Raw genomic sequence first — 17,225 nt, forward strand, 5'->3', positions numbered from 1 at the left:
ACATCTGAATGCCTGGTTGGAGTCCTAACTCCTCTGCTTTTTTTTTTTTTTAAGATTTATTTATTTATTTGAAAGAGTTACACAGAGAGAAAAGGAGAGGTAGAGAGAGAGAGGGAGGTCTTCCATCCGCTGGTTTACTCCCCAGTTGGCTGCAATGGCCGGAGCTGTGCCAATCCAAAGCCAGGAGCCAGGAGCCTCTTCCAGTTCTCCCACTCAGGTATAGGGACCCCAGGACTTAGGCCATCTTCTACTGCTTAGCAGAGAGATGGATTGGAAATGGAGCAGCTGGGACTTGAAGCAGCACCCATATGGGATGCCAGCACTGCAGGTGGCGGCTTTACCTGCTACTCCACAGCGCCGGCCCCATCCTCTGCTTTCAATATAGCTTACAAACAATATATATAGTTTGAAAGGAGGGAGAGGGAGAGGGAGAGGGAATCCTGGGAGGCAGCAAATGCTGGTCCCTGCCACTCATGCGGGAAACCTGAGTGGAGATCTGGGCTCCTGGCTTTAGCCTGGCCCAGCCCTGGATGTTGTGGGTATTTGGGCAGTGGACCAGAGGATGAAAGACCTCTCTCTCTTAAGGAAAATGAAAAGAAATAAATAAAAATTCAACCACACCATCATAAATCCTGGTGGCTTTTTGTTTGTTTGTTACTATAACCACATACCTTAGGCAAGTAAACTTTATAAAGAAAGGAGGTTTACTTAGCTCTTAGTTTTGGAGGCTGAAAGCTGAAACAATGTGACGCAGACTCTGGTGAGGGCCCCCTGAGTTACATCACCTCATGGCTGTTGGCAGCGGGAGTGTTTGAGGGAGCAAGAGCTCCCGTCACCAGATAGGAAGCCAGAGAGGCTCGGGCCTCCCATCCCGCCTCAGGGAAGGACCTCTTACTAGGCCCCACCACCTCCCAGTACGTGGGGTCCAAGCCTCCGACACACGAGCCTTTGGGGAGGACCCACTTAAGCCCTATCCGGACCGCGCAGCTGCGAGCGCAGTAGTGCCGAAAGGCCTCAGGCGCTTCTGCCGGGCAGCTTCTGCGTTGCAAAGGCGAGGTGTCCGATAGGGAATGAGCTGCTTGGTGGGGCGCTCTCTCCCACCCCCACCCCACCGCCATCTCTTGCCCCCTCCTCAGGCTGGAAATGTGTCCTGCATCTCCCCCGAGTGTCCTCCAGGCCCCTGCCAGGCCCCCCCACAGTCGGATTGCTGTGCGTGTGTCCCAGGTAAGTGACGTTCTTGGGGCACTGGGTTTTGGTGTGCAGGGAAGGGTGTCTCCTGGGTCTGTGCTGGGGACGGGTGAGGGAGAAGAGGGCAAGGAAGTGACATGTGCTTCAGAAACATGGGTCCAGGGTGGCCCTGCGAGTGCTCGGTGCATGGTGGTGCGAATACTAGACCCTGCTCCTACCCCTGCCTGCTCCCACCCCAGGCAGCACCGTTGTGCAGGTGGGGAGGGGCTTGCATCCACTCTTGGCTTTGCTCTGTTTCTAGATGGGGCAAGGCTCATCCCTTGTCCAGGGAGGAGGTGGTTTTTTGTTGAAAACACCCTTCTCTTTCCTGGGGTGACCTCAGCACCGTCATGAATGTTCCTTGCTCCCTCAGAGCCCCTTACTGTGTGGCGCACTTGCCAGCCCTTGACCCTGTTGAATCCTCCTCATGACGCCACGTGAGGGAGTACTACTTGCTGCTCCATTTTATAGATGAGAAAACTGAGGCACAGCAAGATCAAGTCACTGCCCCAAGACACACACCCAGTTAGTAATCTTGCCCAGCATCACTCCCCAGTGACTAGTGCGGCTGGGATTTGAACCTAGGGCAGTTTGACCAAAGCTGGGTGGACTGGAGCTGTTGCTTAGAGGACTGCTTGGAACCAAGGCTCTCACTGAGTCCCTGAATCCTTAGGACCTCTGGTGGAGCCATCACGCCCAGATCTTTGTTGTGAGTGTCGTGACTCTCTCTCTCTCTTTCTGTCTCTCAAAAATGTATTTACTTATTTGAAAGGCAGAGTTCCAGAGAGGGAGAGAGAGTCAGGGAGAGATAGAGAAGGAGATCTTCCATACGCTGTTTCACTCCCCAAATGGACCCAATGGCCAGGGCTGGGCCAGGCTGAAGCCAGGAACCTGGAATTCTACCCAGTCTCCTTTGTGGGTGGCAGGGGCCCAAGGGCTTAGGCCATCTTCCGCTGCTTTCTCAAGTGCATTAGCAGGGAGCTGGATTGGAAGTGGAGCAGCTGGGATTTGAACTTGCACTCATGTGGGATTTCGATGTTGTAGGTGGTAGCTTAACCAGCTGTACCGTGATGCCAGCCCTCTCTCCCTTGTTTAAAAAAAAATTGTTTGAACAGTAGGCAGACACGGGGTCGGGGGGTGGGGAGAGAGAGAGAGAGAGAGAGAGAGAGAGAGGTGTCTTACATCTGCTGATTCACTCCCTAAATGCCTGCAGTGACAAGGTTTGGGCTGGACTGGAGCTAGGAGCCAGAAACTCCATCCGGGTCTCCCACGTGGTGGCAGGAACTCAAGTGCTTGCGCCATCATCTGCTGCTTCCTGATGCATTAGCAGGCAACTAGGTCGGAAGTGGAGCATCCAGGCCTCGAAGCAGGCACTCTGATGTGGGATATAGACATTCCATGTGGTGGCTTAACCTGTGATGCCACAGTGCCATCCCTGGGCGGTCTCTTGATTCCTGTTTTTCTCTGGTTATTTAGGGCTTCCCCTGCCATTTTGGAAGACGTCATTTTGCCCATGACTCTTTCTCTATCAGTGTTTAGTCCTAAGTTGCTTTGCAACTGGGGTTTGGAGGGTGGCGGATGCTTTGGGTTCCTGGGCATGGAAGGTACTGTACAGGGCTGTGGGTATGTGTGAGTTTCCTCAGGGCCCCTACCCTCCTGGTCTCCTTCTTCTTCACTGCTTCAGACCAGAGACCTGGAGCCACCACTCTGTCTCTTCTCTGCAGGGAGATGCTACTTCCACGGCCAGTGGTATGCCGATGGGGCCATATTCAGTGGGGGTGGTGACGAGTGTACCACCTGTGTCTGCCAGGTAGGGTGGCTGCAGCTCCTGACACCTGCTGACTTGGTGGGCGATGGGGAAAGGAATAGGGCCCAGGGTCCCCCCGGGCCTCCCTGTGGTCACCTTGCAGTCCATCCTTAAGCACTGCAGTTGACACAGCACCTGCTACGTGCCGGAACACAGCCAAACACGAGACAGGTCCAGACCCCTCTGTCCAGGAGCCAGGTCACCAGGGCTCTGGATGCCTTTTTGGAGAGTGGAATGCTAAGTGCAGAGCTGATGGATGACAGGGATGGGTTAGGTGAGGGGTGCCTGGTAGAGGGCACTGCATGGACCAGGAGCAGGGGTCCGGAAGATGTCCATTCTGGCTATAGGCAGGGGTCATGTCTTGGGCTGGCTCCCCTCGAAGCAGAAGCTGAGATGGGATTCTGTGCAGGTGATTGCCCAAGAGAGAGCTATTAGAATGAGGCAAGCAGGACAGGGCTGGGGAGGAAGCCATAGGGAGACCTGGGCATGGGGAGCCCTGGCATGTGGATTGGGGAGAGGAGCTGGGCTCTTAGGTCCTAGCAGCCATCAGGCATAAGTTAGATCCTCAGCAAGTTGGGGTGAGGTGACTGGGCATGTCTGGAGGATGACTGCTCCCCGCCAAGGGCAGGGTTTAGGGGAAGGGGGCCTGTGTGTCCGGGGCAACAGCCTCTGCCCCTGCTCAGCTGTGACGGCTGTGTTAGCTGGGCTCAGGGTTCTGGGTCTGGTGGAGCTACTTGAAGGGTTTTAAGTGGTGGAGCGATGTGATGAGGCTGGAGCTTGAGAAAGGTCTCTGGCTGCAGAGCATCAGAGTGGAGGGTAGCAGCTGGGAGCCAGGATGGGAGCAGCTGTCAGAGCGGGGGTCAGACACGGTAGAGACCCAGGGAGGGCAGGGTTGGGAGGGCTCCAGGCAAACACCCGACACAGCCCAGGACTTCCTCCCATCCCCCCAGGAAGACCCAGCCTTTGCTCCCCCTCCTGCTGCCTGGAGATGTGTCACTTATTTGAGGGGGACAAAGGGGTGGGGCAGCCAGCAGCCTCCACTTCAGCCAGCCCTCAGGTGGCCCAGAGGTGGGAGCTGCCCTCATTGGCCTTGTCCCTGGCTCTCTTCCAGAATGGGGAGGTGGAATGTTCCTTCAGGCCATGTCCAGACCTGGCCTGTCCCCGAGAGGAATGGTGGCTGGGCCCTGGACAGTGCTGCTTCACCTGCCGGGAGCCCACGCCCATCACAGGTGAGGTCTTGTGTGCTAGCATGCATGTTGTATTTGTGTGTGTTCAGCGTGTGCATCTGCCTGTGCGTTTGTGGTTCTCTGTATGTGTGTTTGTGTGAGCATATGTGTAAGTGGGTGTGTGCTGGATCTGTGTGTGAGTGTTTGGGTGAGTGTGCCTGTGGGAGTGTGTGTGTGTATGTGTGTGTTTCTGTGTGAATGGTGTGTCTGTCTGTGAGTGTGTGAGGACATCCGTGGCGGGGTGGCACTGCAGGTCTGGCGTGCACGCCTGCCCACTCTCTTTCCCTCCTCACTGTCCCCTGGCCAGGCTGCTCTCTCGATGACAACGGGGTTGAGTTTCCGATTGGACAGATCTGGTCTCCTGGTGACCCCTGTGAGTTATGCATCTGCCAGGTGAATGACAACCTCACCTTCAGCTGCTTTACCCGGCTGCCCCCCTGCCTGCGCCCGAGGATGACGCCTGCCCCGGCCCCCGGACCACCTCAGATGTGCCTCAGTCTCCCCTGCCCATGCTGTCAAGTTCCGCTTTTACAGAAAGTGTGGGGCCCCAGGTTATCCTGTCCTTGGCAGGTGGCTCAGGGTAGCGGAGCTTGGCAGTCTGACTTCAGGACTGTGTGCAGTGCCCTGTGCTGCAGCCCAGAGCTGCTGGCCTAAGGAGTTAGAATGAAGAATCTCTGTAGAAGGGTTTCTTAGGGCCTGGACGGCTGCAGGGGCCGGGGCAGCCTGAGACTCAGCTGTTCAGGCTGTTTCTGTGAAATGATGGTGAAGCCCGTGAGCACGTGACCACAGGTGCAGAAGATGCACCAGGTTTGTGTGAGTTGACCAAAACGCCAGCCCGGGTGCTCATCGGGAAGCTCGCTGGTTTTAGCTGGTTATTTAAGCATGTGCAGGTCTCCCGTCTGCTTGAAAACAGCTTTGAGTCCCCCAGAGTTTTATTTCTCAAAATAAGAGCTGCGGGTTAGTGGTGTGGCCAGCATCACCTGTGATGGGCCCACTTGCTGAGGCCCTGCCCACTGCCTCTGGACCCAGATTTGCCTTTTAACCCCTGGGAGGTTTGTGTGTGTGTTCGTGTGCACGTGACAGAGGCCGGGTGAGAGGCAGGGCCTTTGGTGTTCTGTTTGTTAAAAGCCTCAGGCCCTTACCAGCTTGGATGCGTTACCCTGGAGTGGGCATTAGGAGGCGGGGCCCTCCTGCCCTCTTTTCTCCTTTATGATTGAGCTCAGAGGCACTCATTACAAGAACATCATACCACAGAATTGGAAACATTCGGATTCTTAAAAAAAAAGAAACAAAACCTTGTATGGTGCTTTGGTCCTCTGAAATAGACATTTCCGGTGGAACAGTCATCCATAAAAGTAGCATTTTGCACTCCATAGGTGTGGGATGAGCCAGGGGTTCCAGGGGAAAGCTGAGAGGAGAACTTGGATGGGCAGGCTTTGGCTACTGCAGAGGGACAGGAAGCCGAGGAGACCAAGCCCAGCTCTGACCTTCCTGCCCCTTAGACAGTGAGACCTTTCTAGGAGGAGCACGTCTCCTTCCCCAGGAGCCAGCCCCTCCTCTTTGAGAGCAACCTGCCTCCTCCCAGCGGCACCCGGCTCTCTTCTGGGGGATGGGAAGAGTGGGGAGGCAGGAGGTGGGGACTGGTGCCACAGGTGGGGTTTCATGAAGTTCTCCTTCCTTCAGGCAGACGGTTCGGTGAACTGCAAGAGGACAGACTGCGTGGACTCCTGCCCTCACCCGATCCGGATCCCTGGACAGTGCTGTCCAGACTGTTCGGCAGGTAATTCTGGGTCCAGCCTTCTGACCCCCAGACAGAATTCTCAGGGGATCTGGGCATCCAGGCTCACTCTGCATCAGGCTCCTTTGTGTTAGTCCTTGTGCAAGCATCATCTCGTGCCATCCTTACAACAACCCCATGTTACAGATGAGGAAACTGAGGCTCAGAGAGGTAAGGGTTAGCCCAGGCAGGGCCAGTCTGGGCAATGGGGGCCTAAATGAAGTGATGTGGGAAAAACACCAGTGGAACAGTTAGACAGCAGGCAGAGGGGATAAAAATGATATTTATTCACCAACAGTAATTTTTAAAATTTTTTTCTTTTTTTTTTTGACAGGCAGAGTGGACAGTGAGAGAGACAGAGAGAAAGGTCTTCCTTTTTGCCGTTGGTTCATCCTCCAATGGCCGCTGCGGCCAGCGCATCACGCTGATCCAAAGCCAGGAGCCAGGTGCTTCTCCTGGTCTCCCATGCGGGAGCAGGGCCCAAGCACTTGGGCCATTCTCCACTGCCTTCCCGGGCCATAGCAGAGAGCTGGCCTGGAAGGGGGGCAACCTGGATAGAATCCAGCTCCCCAACCGGGACTAGAACCTGGTGTGCTGGCGCCGCAAGGCGGAGGATTAACCTGTTAAGCCACGGCGCCGGCCCTGCCAACAGTAATTTTTTAAAAAAGATTAATTTAATTGAAAGGCAGAGTTACAAAGAGGCAAAGGCAGAGAGACAGGGAGAGAGAGAGAGAGAGAGAGAAAGAGAGGACTTCCATCCGTTGGTTCACTCCTCAGATGGCTGCAATGTCCAGAGCTGTGCTGATCTGAAGCCAGGAGCCAGGAGCTTCTTCCGGGTCTCCCACATGGGTGCAGGGGCCCAAGCACTTGGGCCATCTTCTACTCCTTTCCCAGGCCATATCAGAGAGCTGGATTGGAAGAAGAGCAGCGGGGACTCAAGCCAGCGCCCATATGGGATGCCGCCGCTGCCACAAGTGGAGGCTTAGCCCACTACACCCCAGCTCCGGCCCCATGTGTAACATTTAACAGATGCTCTGGGGGCCGCTGCTGTGGCACAGTGGGTTAAAGCCCTGGCCCGAAGTGCTGGCGTTTCATATGGATGCCAGTGCTCTTCTGAGCAGTAGAAGATGGCCCAAGTCCTTGGGCCCCTGCACCCATGTGGGAGACCCAGAAGAAGCTCCTGGCTCCTGATTTTGAATCGGTTCAGCTCTGGCCTTTTGTGGCCATTTGGGGAGTGAATCAGTGGAGGGAAGACCTCTGTCTCTACCTCTCTCTGTAATTCTTTCAAATAAATAAAAGAATAATTCTTTTTTTTAAAAAAGATGCTTATTGTTTATATAGTGTTTTCACACCTCCCAGTGTGTGATAGATGCCAGCAAATGGACCTCATTTGGGTCAGGCCTCTGGGGGCATTGGGAGTCAGAGGAGGGGGTGGTGTGGGCCACGTTCTAGGTGGGTCAGCTTTGAGGTTTGGCCGAGTGGGGAGGAGCAGAGACCTTGTATCTCTGGCCCATGCACCTGCATCTGTCAGTCCCTTCACCAGATCCTGCCTGGTGAGGGCAGAGGAGGAGTCTTCTCTCTGTGGGGAAGGACACTGCAGGCCATGGCACCGTGCTGGGTCTGCTGAAGCCAGTGCAAACCAAGTCAACACCGTTTCATAGGAATGTCACTTCCCTGCTCCCTCAGGTGACTGCCTAGGGGACGTGCAGGGCTGACCCTTGCTTTCCAGATAAGCCTCTGACCTTTGCCCTGGCCAGCAGCCTGGTCACCAGCCACCCCCTGGCAGGTGGTCACCACATGCTCTGTTTGGTAGGCTGCACCTACACAGGCAGAATCTTCTACAACAACGAGACCTTCCCGTCAGTGCTGGACCCGTGTCTGAGCTGCATCTGCCTGGTAAGAACCACCCAGACTTGACCCCTGTCTCCAGACAGGCCTCAGACCCCTGGGCCCCCGAGACAAAAGCCAGAGGCCTCCCAGCAAAAGCTCATGGCTGGCTCAGGGTGAAAGCCCCCTACCTGCCCGGTGGGACTCTGGAGTCAGGGTCAGAGACTTTCTAATCCCAGCTACCAATGTCCTGTGCTTCTGGGTTACCAGGGAGAGTCTTGGGGTCGGTTCCTTGCAGGAGAACACGGGGTCCAGGGATTCTGAGAGTGGAGGTGGGGAATGCCTTCCGGAATCTATTGGAAAGACTCCCATTGTCGAGCTCTTGCTGTGTGCCAGTCCCTGTGCTAAGCCCTTGACAATGCATGGCCTCAGTTATCCCTCAGAGAATTGTGTGGCATGCGTGCCACCATCACCAGGTTCTGCTAGACGACAAAACTCAGGCACAGGAAGACACAATCATTGGTTCAAGATTCCATACCAGGTCATCAAACTGCCAAGGATCGAATGCACGCATTCTGACAACAGCATGTACAAGGAAAAAAGTTCCTGAGGGGCCTGGTGTTTGGTGTGGTGGCTCAGAGACCTCTTGGGATGCCTGTGTCCCATATTGTAGTGCTAGGTCTGAGTACTGGCTCTGGTTCTGACTGCAGCTCCTTCCTAATGCACACCCTGGGAGGCAGCGGATGACTCAAGTAACTTGGGCCCCTGCCATCCACATGGGAGACCTGGATTGATTTCTGGGCTCCTGTGTTTTGATCCGGTCCAGCCCTGGCTTTTGCAGGCAACTGGGGAATGAACCAGTGATTGGAAGGTCTTTCTCTATTTCTGTCTGCATTTCAAATAAAAATGCAAATAAAAATTTTTTAAAAAATATTTATTTATTTATTTGACAGAGTTACAGAGAGAGGGAGAGACAGAGAGAGAGGTCTTCCATCTGCTGGCTCACTCCCCAAATGGCTACAATGACTAGGGCTGGGCCAGGCCCAAACCAGGAGCCAAAAACTCCATCTGGGTCTCCCATGTGGCTACAGGGGCTCAAGCACTTGGGCCATCTTCCACTGCTTTCCCAGGTCATTATCAGGGAGCTGGATCAGAATTGGAGCAGCTAGGACTCTACTGGCTCCTATATGGGATGCCAGGCACAAGCCAGATGCTTAATCTACAATGTCACAGCACTGGCCCCTAAAAAAATATTGTGAAATTCATAAAAAAAAGGAATTAAAATTTTGTGCAAAATTTTTGAAATCCATGCAAACATGGGATCTTTAAAATGTTGTGGAAGATGCATATTATGAAAAAGCATGAATTTCAAAACTTTTTGCACCAAAACATTTTTATTCCATGTTCCATGAACTTTTTATTTTATTTTTTATTTATTTATTTATTTATTTTGACAGGCAGAGTGGACAGTGAGAGAGAGACAGAGAGAAAGGTCTTCCTTTGCCGTTGGTTCACCCTCCAATGGCCGCCGCAGTAGCGTGCTGCGGCCAGCGCACCGCGCTGATCTGATGGCAGGAGCCAGGTACCTATCCTGGTCTCCCATGGGGTGCAGGGCCCAAGGACTTGGGCCATCCTCCACTGCACTCCCTGGCCACAGCAGAGAGCTGGCCTGGAAGAGGGGCAACCGGGACAGGATCGGTGCCCCGACCGGGACTAGAACCCGGTGTGCCGGCGCCGCAAGGCGGAGTATTAGCCTAGTGAGCCGCGGCGCCGGCAACCATGAACTTTTTTTAAAAAAAAAAATTATTTGAAAGGCAGGGTTACAGAGAGATAGAGGCAGAGAGAGAGAGAGGTCTTCCATCTGCTGGTCCACTCCCTAAATGGCTCCAACAGCCAGAACTGGGCCCATCCGAAGCCAGGAGCCAGGAGCCTCTTCCGGGTCTCCTATGCAGGTGCAGGGGCCCAAGGGCTTGGGCCATCTTCTACTGCTTTCTCAGGACATAGCAAAGAGCTAGATATGAGGTGGAGCAGTCAGGACTGGAACTGGCACCCATATGGGATGCCTGAACTAAAGGTGGTAGCTCTACCCGCTATGTCACAGCCTTGGCCCCTCCATGAATTTTTTGAAGTTTCCATACACATTTCTGACCCCTAAGCCAGACTGCCTCTGTGTGTGAAAACCTGTGGTGGGCAATAGTGTGGTTTAAGATCAGAAAAATGAAACCCGATCCTTCTTCCCTGGTGAGCTGAAAATGGCCATGTGGGTGCTCCAAGTCTCTGGGGTGTTAGCCTCAGCTGTGAATGCGCATGGAAAGGTACAAGGTCCACGCATTGAGAAACTCGGGGCAGTCATGCGTGTGGCCTGTGAGGGACCCACTGCAGAGTCCCTGTTGGTTCACTGCTGCGTCCTTTGTGGAGCTTTGCTTCTGGGCTCTTTTTTTTCCGGTTTGGTGCTCACCTTCCTGGGTGGTTCATGCATTGGTTCCGTAGACACCTGCTGACAGCCGCCTAACAGAGAAGGCCAGGCCCCGCTGTTGTGGGATGTGCGTGTGCCTGTGGGAAGATGGCCACCACTGAGTAATGCCCTCCACCCTGCATGCTGTTTCCTGTGATGTTGGCTATTCTGATGGGCACCCAGGGGCTGCATGGCCTGTGCCTCCCCGAGTGTCCATCAGCTGCCCTGAACACGGGCCTTGTGCATTTTCTGTGTCCTGCAGCTGGGCTCAGTGGCCTGTTCGCCCATGGACTGCCCCATCACCTGTACCTACCCTTTCCACCCTGACGGGGAGTGCTGCCCAGTATGCTGGGGTGAGTGAGACCAGCTGCCCCCTGTCCAAGGCTCCTGGGTCGGCCTTGGCTCTCACAGGCTCCCGTGTCCTGTGCCTCTGCAGACTGCAACTATGAGGGCAGGAAGGTGATGAACGGCCAGGTATTCACCTTGGATGATGAGCCTTGTACCCGGTGCACGTGCCAGGTGAGCTGGGAACCTGGGGCTGCATGGCCAGGGGTCTGCTTCCTGCTAACCACCAGGCCCCTCATCAACAGGTCATCCTACCCTGCTGACCTGCACCGATAATTAGCTGCCTCCAATGCCTTTGGTTTTGACTGTCTCTCCTTGGTGAAGGTGCAGCCAGACCTGTGGTTTTTATAAGATGGCCCGAATGTTTTCTGGGTGAGGGCCCAGGCACTGCAGTCTCTGTCCCCCTGCTGGTGCAGGATGCCTGGGGTGTCACTGCTCTGGGCAGGCGGGAGGAGCTGGGCTTCCTCACATTGTCCTTCTGTGTCCCCAGCTGGGTGAGGTGAGCTGTGAGAGGATTCCCTGTCAGTGGGCCTGCGCTGACCCCACCCTGCTCTTTGGGGACTGCTGCTCCTCCTGCCCAGGTGAGTGGGTCCTGGGTTCTGGATGCCATCGTCTTCCACTGCATCCTGCTTCCCAAAAATACAGAGCCTATAACGTACAGGAGGTAAGGAACCCAGGCTCAAGAGGACCTGTGGCTTGCCACAGGTGGCACGGCGGGGCTCGGGATGCCTCTCAGCGATGTGCCCCTGGAGTGCTTGCCCTTTGTTCCTCCTTCGTCATCATCTCCTTCCAGAATCTCTTCCTCTTCTTTGGTTTCTTAAGATGTAGGATTTAAAAATTTTTGTGTTTTATTTTTATTTATCTAAGAGATAGAGCTCTTTTAACTGCCGGAGCCAGGAGTCCAGAACACCATTCAGGTTCCCAGGTTGGGGGCAGGGGGCAAAGCGCTTGGGCCATCATCTGCTTTCCCAGGTCCATTAGCGGGAACAATCTGGACCTCCAATCAGAGCTCATACGGGAGGCCAGCCTCACAGGCAGCAGCTTAACCCACTGTACCACAACACAGGCCTTTTGGTGTATTTTAAAACAGAATCCCTCTGGGTTTCGGATGTGCCTGATGGCCTTTTTCTCACCCTGTCAGTAACCTCTCTTCTCACACACGGCCTCCTCCTCCATTGCTTCTAACACAGCCTCTTCCTTATTTGTCCTCTGTGCATTGAGCCCTGAGGACACACCAGGCTCCTGGTTGAGATTCAACACATTTTTACTAGACTTTATTTATTTTTTTAAAAGATTTATTTATTTGAAAGGCAGAGTTAGAGAGAGAGGAGAGGAGAGAGAGTGATCTTCCATCTGCTGGTCCACTCTCCAAATGACTGCAATCATTAGGGCTGGGCCAGGCCAAAACTAGCAGCCAGGAGCCAGGAGCCAGGAGCCTCTTCTGGGTCTCCCACTTGGTGCAGGGAGCTGAATTGGAAGTGGAAGAGCCGGGATTCGAACTGGCACCCATATGGGATGCCAACATTGCAGTCGGAGGCTTAATCTTCTACACCACAGCGCTGGCCCCTGGACTTTATTTTTTTTTAGAGCAATGTCAGGTTCATGGCAAAATCGAGAAGGAAACAGAGTTCCCATCCCCCCTGTCCCCACACCCCACGGCTTCCCCACTCCCAATATTCCGTACCAGAGAGAGACAGCTGATGTGGAATTCACACCCAAAGTCCATAGTCTGTTAGGGTTTGGGCTGAGACTTTCAGTCTTCAGTTGTCATCGTTATGCCCCTTTTACAGCTGAGAAGAGGTCCAGGGGTGTTAATGTGCCTTGCACAAGGCCACACCATGAGTCCCTGGCAGAGCCACTCTGCTGAGCTGTCCCCTCCATTCGTGGGTCCGTTTGGGTCTTCTCTCCCTGGAGACAGGAGAGGGTGCTGGGGCCCCTCCAAGGGCAGCGCTTGGGCGTTTGTTCGCAGCAGCGTGTCCCGCGTCGGCCGCCAGGGGGCTCCACTGTGCGTCTGTTCCCTCCCTCTCCAGAGTTGCTGTTTGCTGCGGGGGAACGGCAGGGACCAGCCCCTCGCGGCCGCCTGGAGTTGGGCAAAGCCGCGAGGAACCCCCGCGGCGACGCCACGGGCCCTGTCAACTGCAGCTCCTGCCCGGGGCCCCCACCAGCGCCGCCCGCCAGGCCCGCGCTCCCCCTGCTGCAGCTCCTCTTGGGCACAAACTTGTCTGACACGCAGACCTCGCGCGCCGAGCCCTCGGGAGCCCCGGCGTCCACCTCGCCGGCTCCGGGACCGGAGGGGCCGTCCCCAGCAGAGCCCGGAGCCTCCCAGCCCCCTCCACTCTCGCCGGGAGCCTCCACGCCACCCCCGGCCCCTCCGGGGGCCCCTTGGCCACCTCCTGTCACTCCAGAGGGCCCCGTCTCGGCCTTGGGGACCCGGACAGCAGCCAGGCGGCCCGCCACGCTCCTGGCTGAAGCCTCAGCACTTTCCACGCCGCACGCCGGCCCCTCGGAGACCTCCACGCTCCCCCTCAAGCCTCGCAAACCCGCTCGTCCCGCCTCCAGGCTCCCAGCAGCCCCTGCGGCCCGCTCCCGGCAGCCCCCGGGGGAGACGCCAAAGGAGGAGGAAGCCATCTTGTGAGCCGGGCCCACGGCTGGGAGACTGCGGACAGAGGACGCTGGGCCGGCAGCCCAGAGGGCGAGCGGGCCGACTACGGGCCGGACCCAGTGGGCACTGCCTGAGGCTCGCTCTTGCGGGCTCCTGGCGGGGACGGACACCCCCGCTGCTGGGCGGAAGCTGCTCCTGGAGGCGTGGGCCTAGTGCCGCCGTGGAATCACTGAGATGTGCGCTCCAGGATCGTCCCTGGACCCCACGGCCGCCTGTGCCCTGCGCAGAGGAGGAGGCGCAGAAGGGGCCTGATCAGAGGTGGTCTCAGTTTTCCCTGCTCACTCCCTCCTCACATGTGGGGAGGGGGAATCCTCACTCCAAACCACAGGTAGTGAAGGAGCTCCCCCCCCCCCCCCCCCCGTTAGCCCCTTGCTGGCAGAGAAGCCTGCACCACGCCAGGGCTGGGCTGGGTGGGGTCTCCTGTGAGCCCCCGGTGGCCTCTGACATTGGGAGACCCCAAAAGTGAGAGGGGGACCCTGCCGAGGGCTCTGCGATGGGTCCCTGGGCGGGGCAGGCAGTGTTATATTTTAGGCCTGTCCTCATTAGGAACACCTATGGGCAAGAAAGAAGCAAATGGGAGGAGGGGCCAGGCTGCGCATAGGCCCGGAGCCCCAACCAAGCCCCTCCTGAGCTCAGAGGTGGGGGATGGGTGGGTGGCTGGGGCAAAGACACAGGATTTGTACCCCTGCCCCCGCCTGTGTTGAGGAGGGAAGTTGCCCTCCATGTCCTTGAGTTCCATATCCACACATTCAACCAACTGCACATCGAAAGCAGACATTTTTTCCTGATCATTATTCCCTAAACAACATAATAACTATTTGCATAGCATTTACATTGTGTAAGGGTCTTCCAATATTTGTGAAAAATGAAATTAAAAGATAAGTTTTATTTTGGTGCAAAAATATTTAGTTTTAAAACATACTTATTTCTTTGTTTAAAAGGCAGAGACAGAGAGAGAGAAAGTCCCCAACTTCCGATTCACCCCCAAGTGCCCACAACAGCTGGGGCCAGCCTGAAGCCAGGAGCTGTGAATTCAGTCCAGGTGTCCCACGTGGGTGGCAGTGCTCCAAGTATTGTTGCCTTCCAATATGCAGCTTAGCAAGAAGCAGGAATCAGGAGCAGAGCCAGGACTTGAACCCAGGTACTCTGATATGGATGTGGGTGTCCCAGGTGTGTCTTAACTGTGATGGCAATTGCCTGCCCCCAAGGTGTATTTTTTTTCTGTCTGAATTGTTCTTTATTTGGAAGGCAGAGGGAGGGAGAGAGAAAGAGAAAGATATTTCGCGTACTGGTTCACTCCCTAAGTGTCTGCGGCAGCTGTGGCCAGGCTGCAGAGCAAGCTCAGTTAGGGTCTCCTGTGTGGGTGGCAGGGACCCAGTTATTTGGGCAGCTGCTTCTGGAGTTCAGAGGGACAGCTGACAGCGGGCGCCATGACCACATCAACTATTTTTGGGTTCCTCCAAAGCAGAGCTGGAGATAAATGCCTGGGTGAGAGTCATGGGAAGAAGGCCAATCAGTGTGTTAATGAGCCGCTCACTGCTATGGGTGCTCAGTCCTGCTGGGACCGACTGGGGACTGTATCACCCAACCTCAGGACCCTCCTCAAGGGTGTGAGATGCAGGGGCAGTTGTCCTAGTCTTGTTCCTCACTCTTGGAGGCCTGCAGTACTACTCATCTGGTTTTTATTACTCTAAGGAAATCCCTGAGGAAAGGAAACGTTTTAGAGAAAAGAGGTATATTGGGCTCAAGGGCAAGGCCCTTGGATGGGCTCGGTTCTTGTGAGAACTTTCTTGTCAGAGACCTGGGGCAGTGTATGGCATGACATAGCAAGGGATGTGTCCCTCCTCTTAGGAAGTGTCAGGATTCAATCATCAGCACGCCCCCCCCCCCCCATGACTTTATCTAAACCCAGTCACTTTGCAAAGGGTCATCCCTTAACACCACAGTCTTGAATGTGTGTCCATTCCCTTCATACCATGGACATATGACTGGAGATTAAAGTGCTGTGTCAATGGGCTGTGAGAGGAGAGACCATGTTGAAACACGGCACGGGCTCCTGAGCCGCCAGGAGTGCAGCGAGGCCACCCAAGGACCCAACGTGCTTCCTTTTCACAAGAAGGCTCTTGGGAAGGAGGTGCAGGACCCATCTGCAGGGGATCTTGGGTTGGGTCACAGCTTCCCGGGGATATGGAAGACATGCTGTGCCCCCGGACGTCCCCATGTGCAGGGTTCCCTGCCCAGGACTGGCTGCTGCCAGAGAACTCCAGACCTTCATTAGGACCCCAGCTGGGTGCAAACTGCTCTTGTGGGATGAGCTCAGGTCTGAATTCTCTGCAGCCTGGGCTCCAATGGGCATGAGGGGTTGAGACACCCCATTTTTTTGTGACCTTGGCTCCCACTTCTAGGGCTCTGGAAACAGTGTGAGATGAGGGGTTGATGTCAGAAGGCTGTTCCACTCTGTCAGTTTTCCTGACCCTGGAGCTGCCCCAAAGCCAAGTGATCAGAACTGTTTCAAGAGGCATGGTTTTAGGGATGAGTGTTTGTCCTAACAGTTAAGATGTCTTGTCCCACCTGGCTTGGATTCTCAGCTTCCAGCTGGCAGCTTCCTGCTAATGCAGACCCCTGGAGGTAGTGGTGGTGTCAGCATATGGAAAGGCGTGGAGGTGGCAAAAAGCCTAAGCTACTTGCAGAGTGGGAGGATGACCAGTGTGGTGGGTGCTTAGGGTGAGGGGATCAAAGTGCGGGAGGGAAGGTACCCAGGAACCAGGAAGTTCAAGCCAAAGGTGTGTTGTATCCCCAGTGCAATTGCAAGGCATTCACTGGCTTTTTAAGCAAGGGAAAGATGTGACCAACTTTGTTTAAAAAAGATCACAAAGCTGTGACAAATCGGTTGTGAGGGTGAGACTGACACTGGGGAGACCTGAGACACTGCTGGGTGGTGGAGCTCACTGTAACCCTTTGCGGAGGCCAGCACCAGCCGCTGGGCCAGCATCTCCAGCAGAGAATTTGGGGCAGCTGTTGATTGAGGCAGGCATCATGGGAATTTTTCCAGTGTGCTTGCCAAAGAGCACAGGACTAGTAAGTAGGTTTCCCAGCACAAGAGTGTAAGGGACATCAAGTGAAGGAGAGAAAGAGATCACAGCAGGACTCATCAGAGTCTGATTGGACCTGGGCCTGGTGGACTTTGAAGAAAGACCTAGAACGTAGTATGTTCCATACTTATTTTGAAGCTGTGTTTTTAATGAGACATGTTGCAACCAAACCCTCTTGGAGGAATGTTGCTCTAAATTCTTCCCTTGTGTTTCCAGGGCTTATGTGCTAATGGGCATCAACCCATTATCTACAACCTAAACTAAAGTAGGGGAGTGGACTATTAAATTTTTCTGGTTCTCGTCTTGTACCTAGAGAAGCATTCTAAATGCATATAAGATGCATGAAGTATTACGATTTTATTTAAAAGGTGAGAAGGTGAACACGCACACACACATGAGTGTGGGTTGCCCAACACAGAGATGTAACCATCATGAGTGAGCAGTGGTCTCAAAGAGAGAAGGGTAGGTGGAGGAGAAACAGAAAGAACACCTAGCATCTCCTTCAGTCACAGTATTGGCAGTATGCTGCCCTGTTGGCCTCTTTTATGAAGTTGACAGGGGTGCCTCTATGGGCAAGAAGTCACCCAGGAGTTTTATGATACCTCCATGAAATTCTAGGTGGATATTGGTATATTTTATAACTTGTAAGTTCTGAATGAAACAGATGAATCCTGGGAAAGGGGGGGGCCTTTTTTTTTTTTTTTTATTTTGACAAGCAGAGTTAGAGAGAGAAAGGTCTTCCTTTCTGTTGGTTCACTCCCTAAATGACCGCTATGGCCAGTGCACTGAAGCCAGGAGCCATGTACT

The 17,225-nt window shown here is 54.6% G+C and overlaps 1 protein-coding gene across 2 annotated transcripts in view; it reads left to right on the forward strand.

Moving 5' to 3' along the window:
• Positions 1 to 14,210, forward strand: part of VWCE (von Willebrand factor C and EGF domains) — a 30,093-nt gene extending 15,883 nt beyond the window's left edge. The window contains exons 11-20 of one of the 2 annotated variants that reach the window (XM_062196061.1): positions 1,137 to 1,224; positions 2,952 to 3,037; positions 4,146 to 4,263; positions 4,568 to 4,653; positions 5,944 to 6,040; positions 7,851 to 7,933; positions 10,582 to 10,672; positions 10,756 to 10,838; positions 11,155 to 11,245; positions 12,695 to 14,210. In XM_062196061.1, coding sequence (XP_062052045.1) covers positions 1,137 to 1,224; positions 2,952 to 3,037; positions 4,146 to 4,263; positions 4,568 to 4,653; positions 5,944 to 6,040; positions 7,851 to 7,933; positions 10,582 to 10,672; positions 10,756 to 10,838; positions 11,155 to 11,245; positions 12,695 to 13,299 — 1,428 coding nt within the window. In that variant the 3' untranslated portion in view covers positions 13,300 to 14,210. The remainder of the gene's footprint in view (positions 1 to 1,136; positions 1,225 to 2,951; positions 3,038 to 4,145; positions 4,264 to 4,567; positions 4,654 to 5,943; positions 6,041 to 7,850; positions 7,934 to 10,581; positions 10,673 to 10,755; positions 10,839 to 11,154; positions 11,246 to 12,694) is intronic. The other variant, XM_062196062.1, reaches the window with a different exon arrangement.
• The last annotated feature ends 3,015 nt before the right edge of the window (positions 14,211 to 17,225 follow it).

Source organism: Lepus europaeus, chromosome 7, assembly GCF_033115175.1.
Source record: "Lepus europaeus isolate LE1 chromosome 7, mLepTim1.pri, whole genome shotgun sequence".
Taxonomy (NCBI): Eukaryota; Metazoa; Chordata; class Mammalia; order Lagomorpha; family Leporidae; genus Lepus; species Lepus europaeus.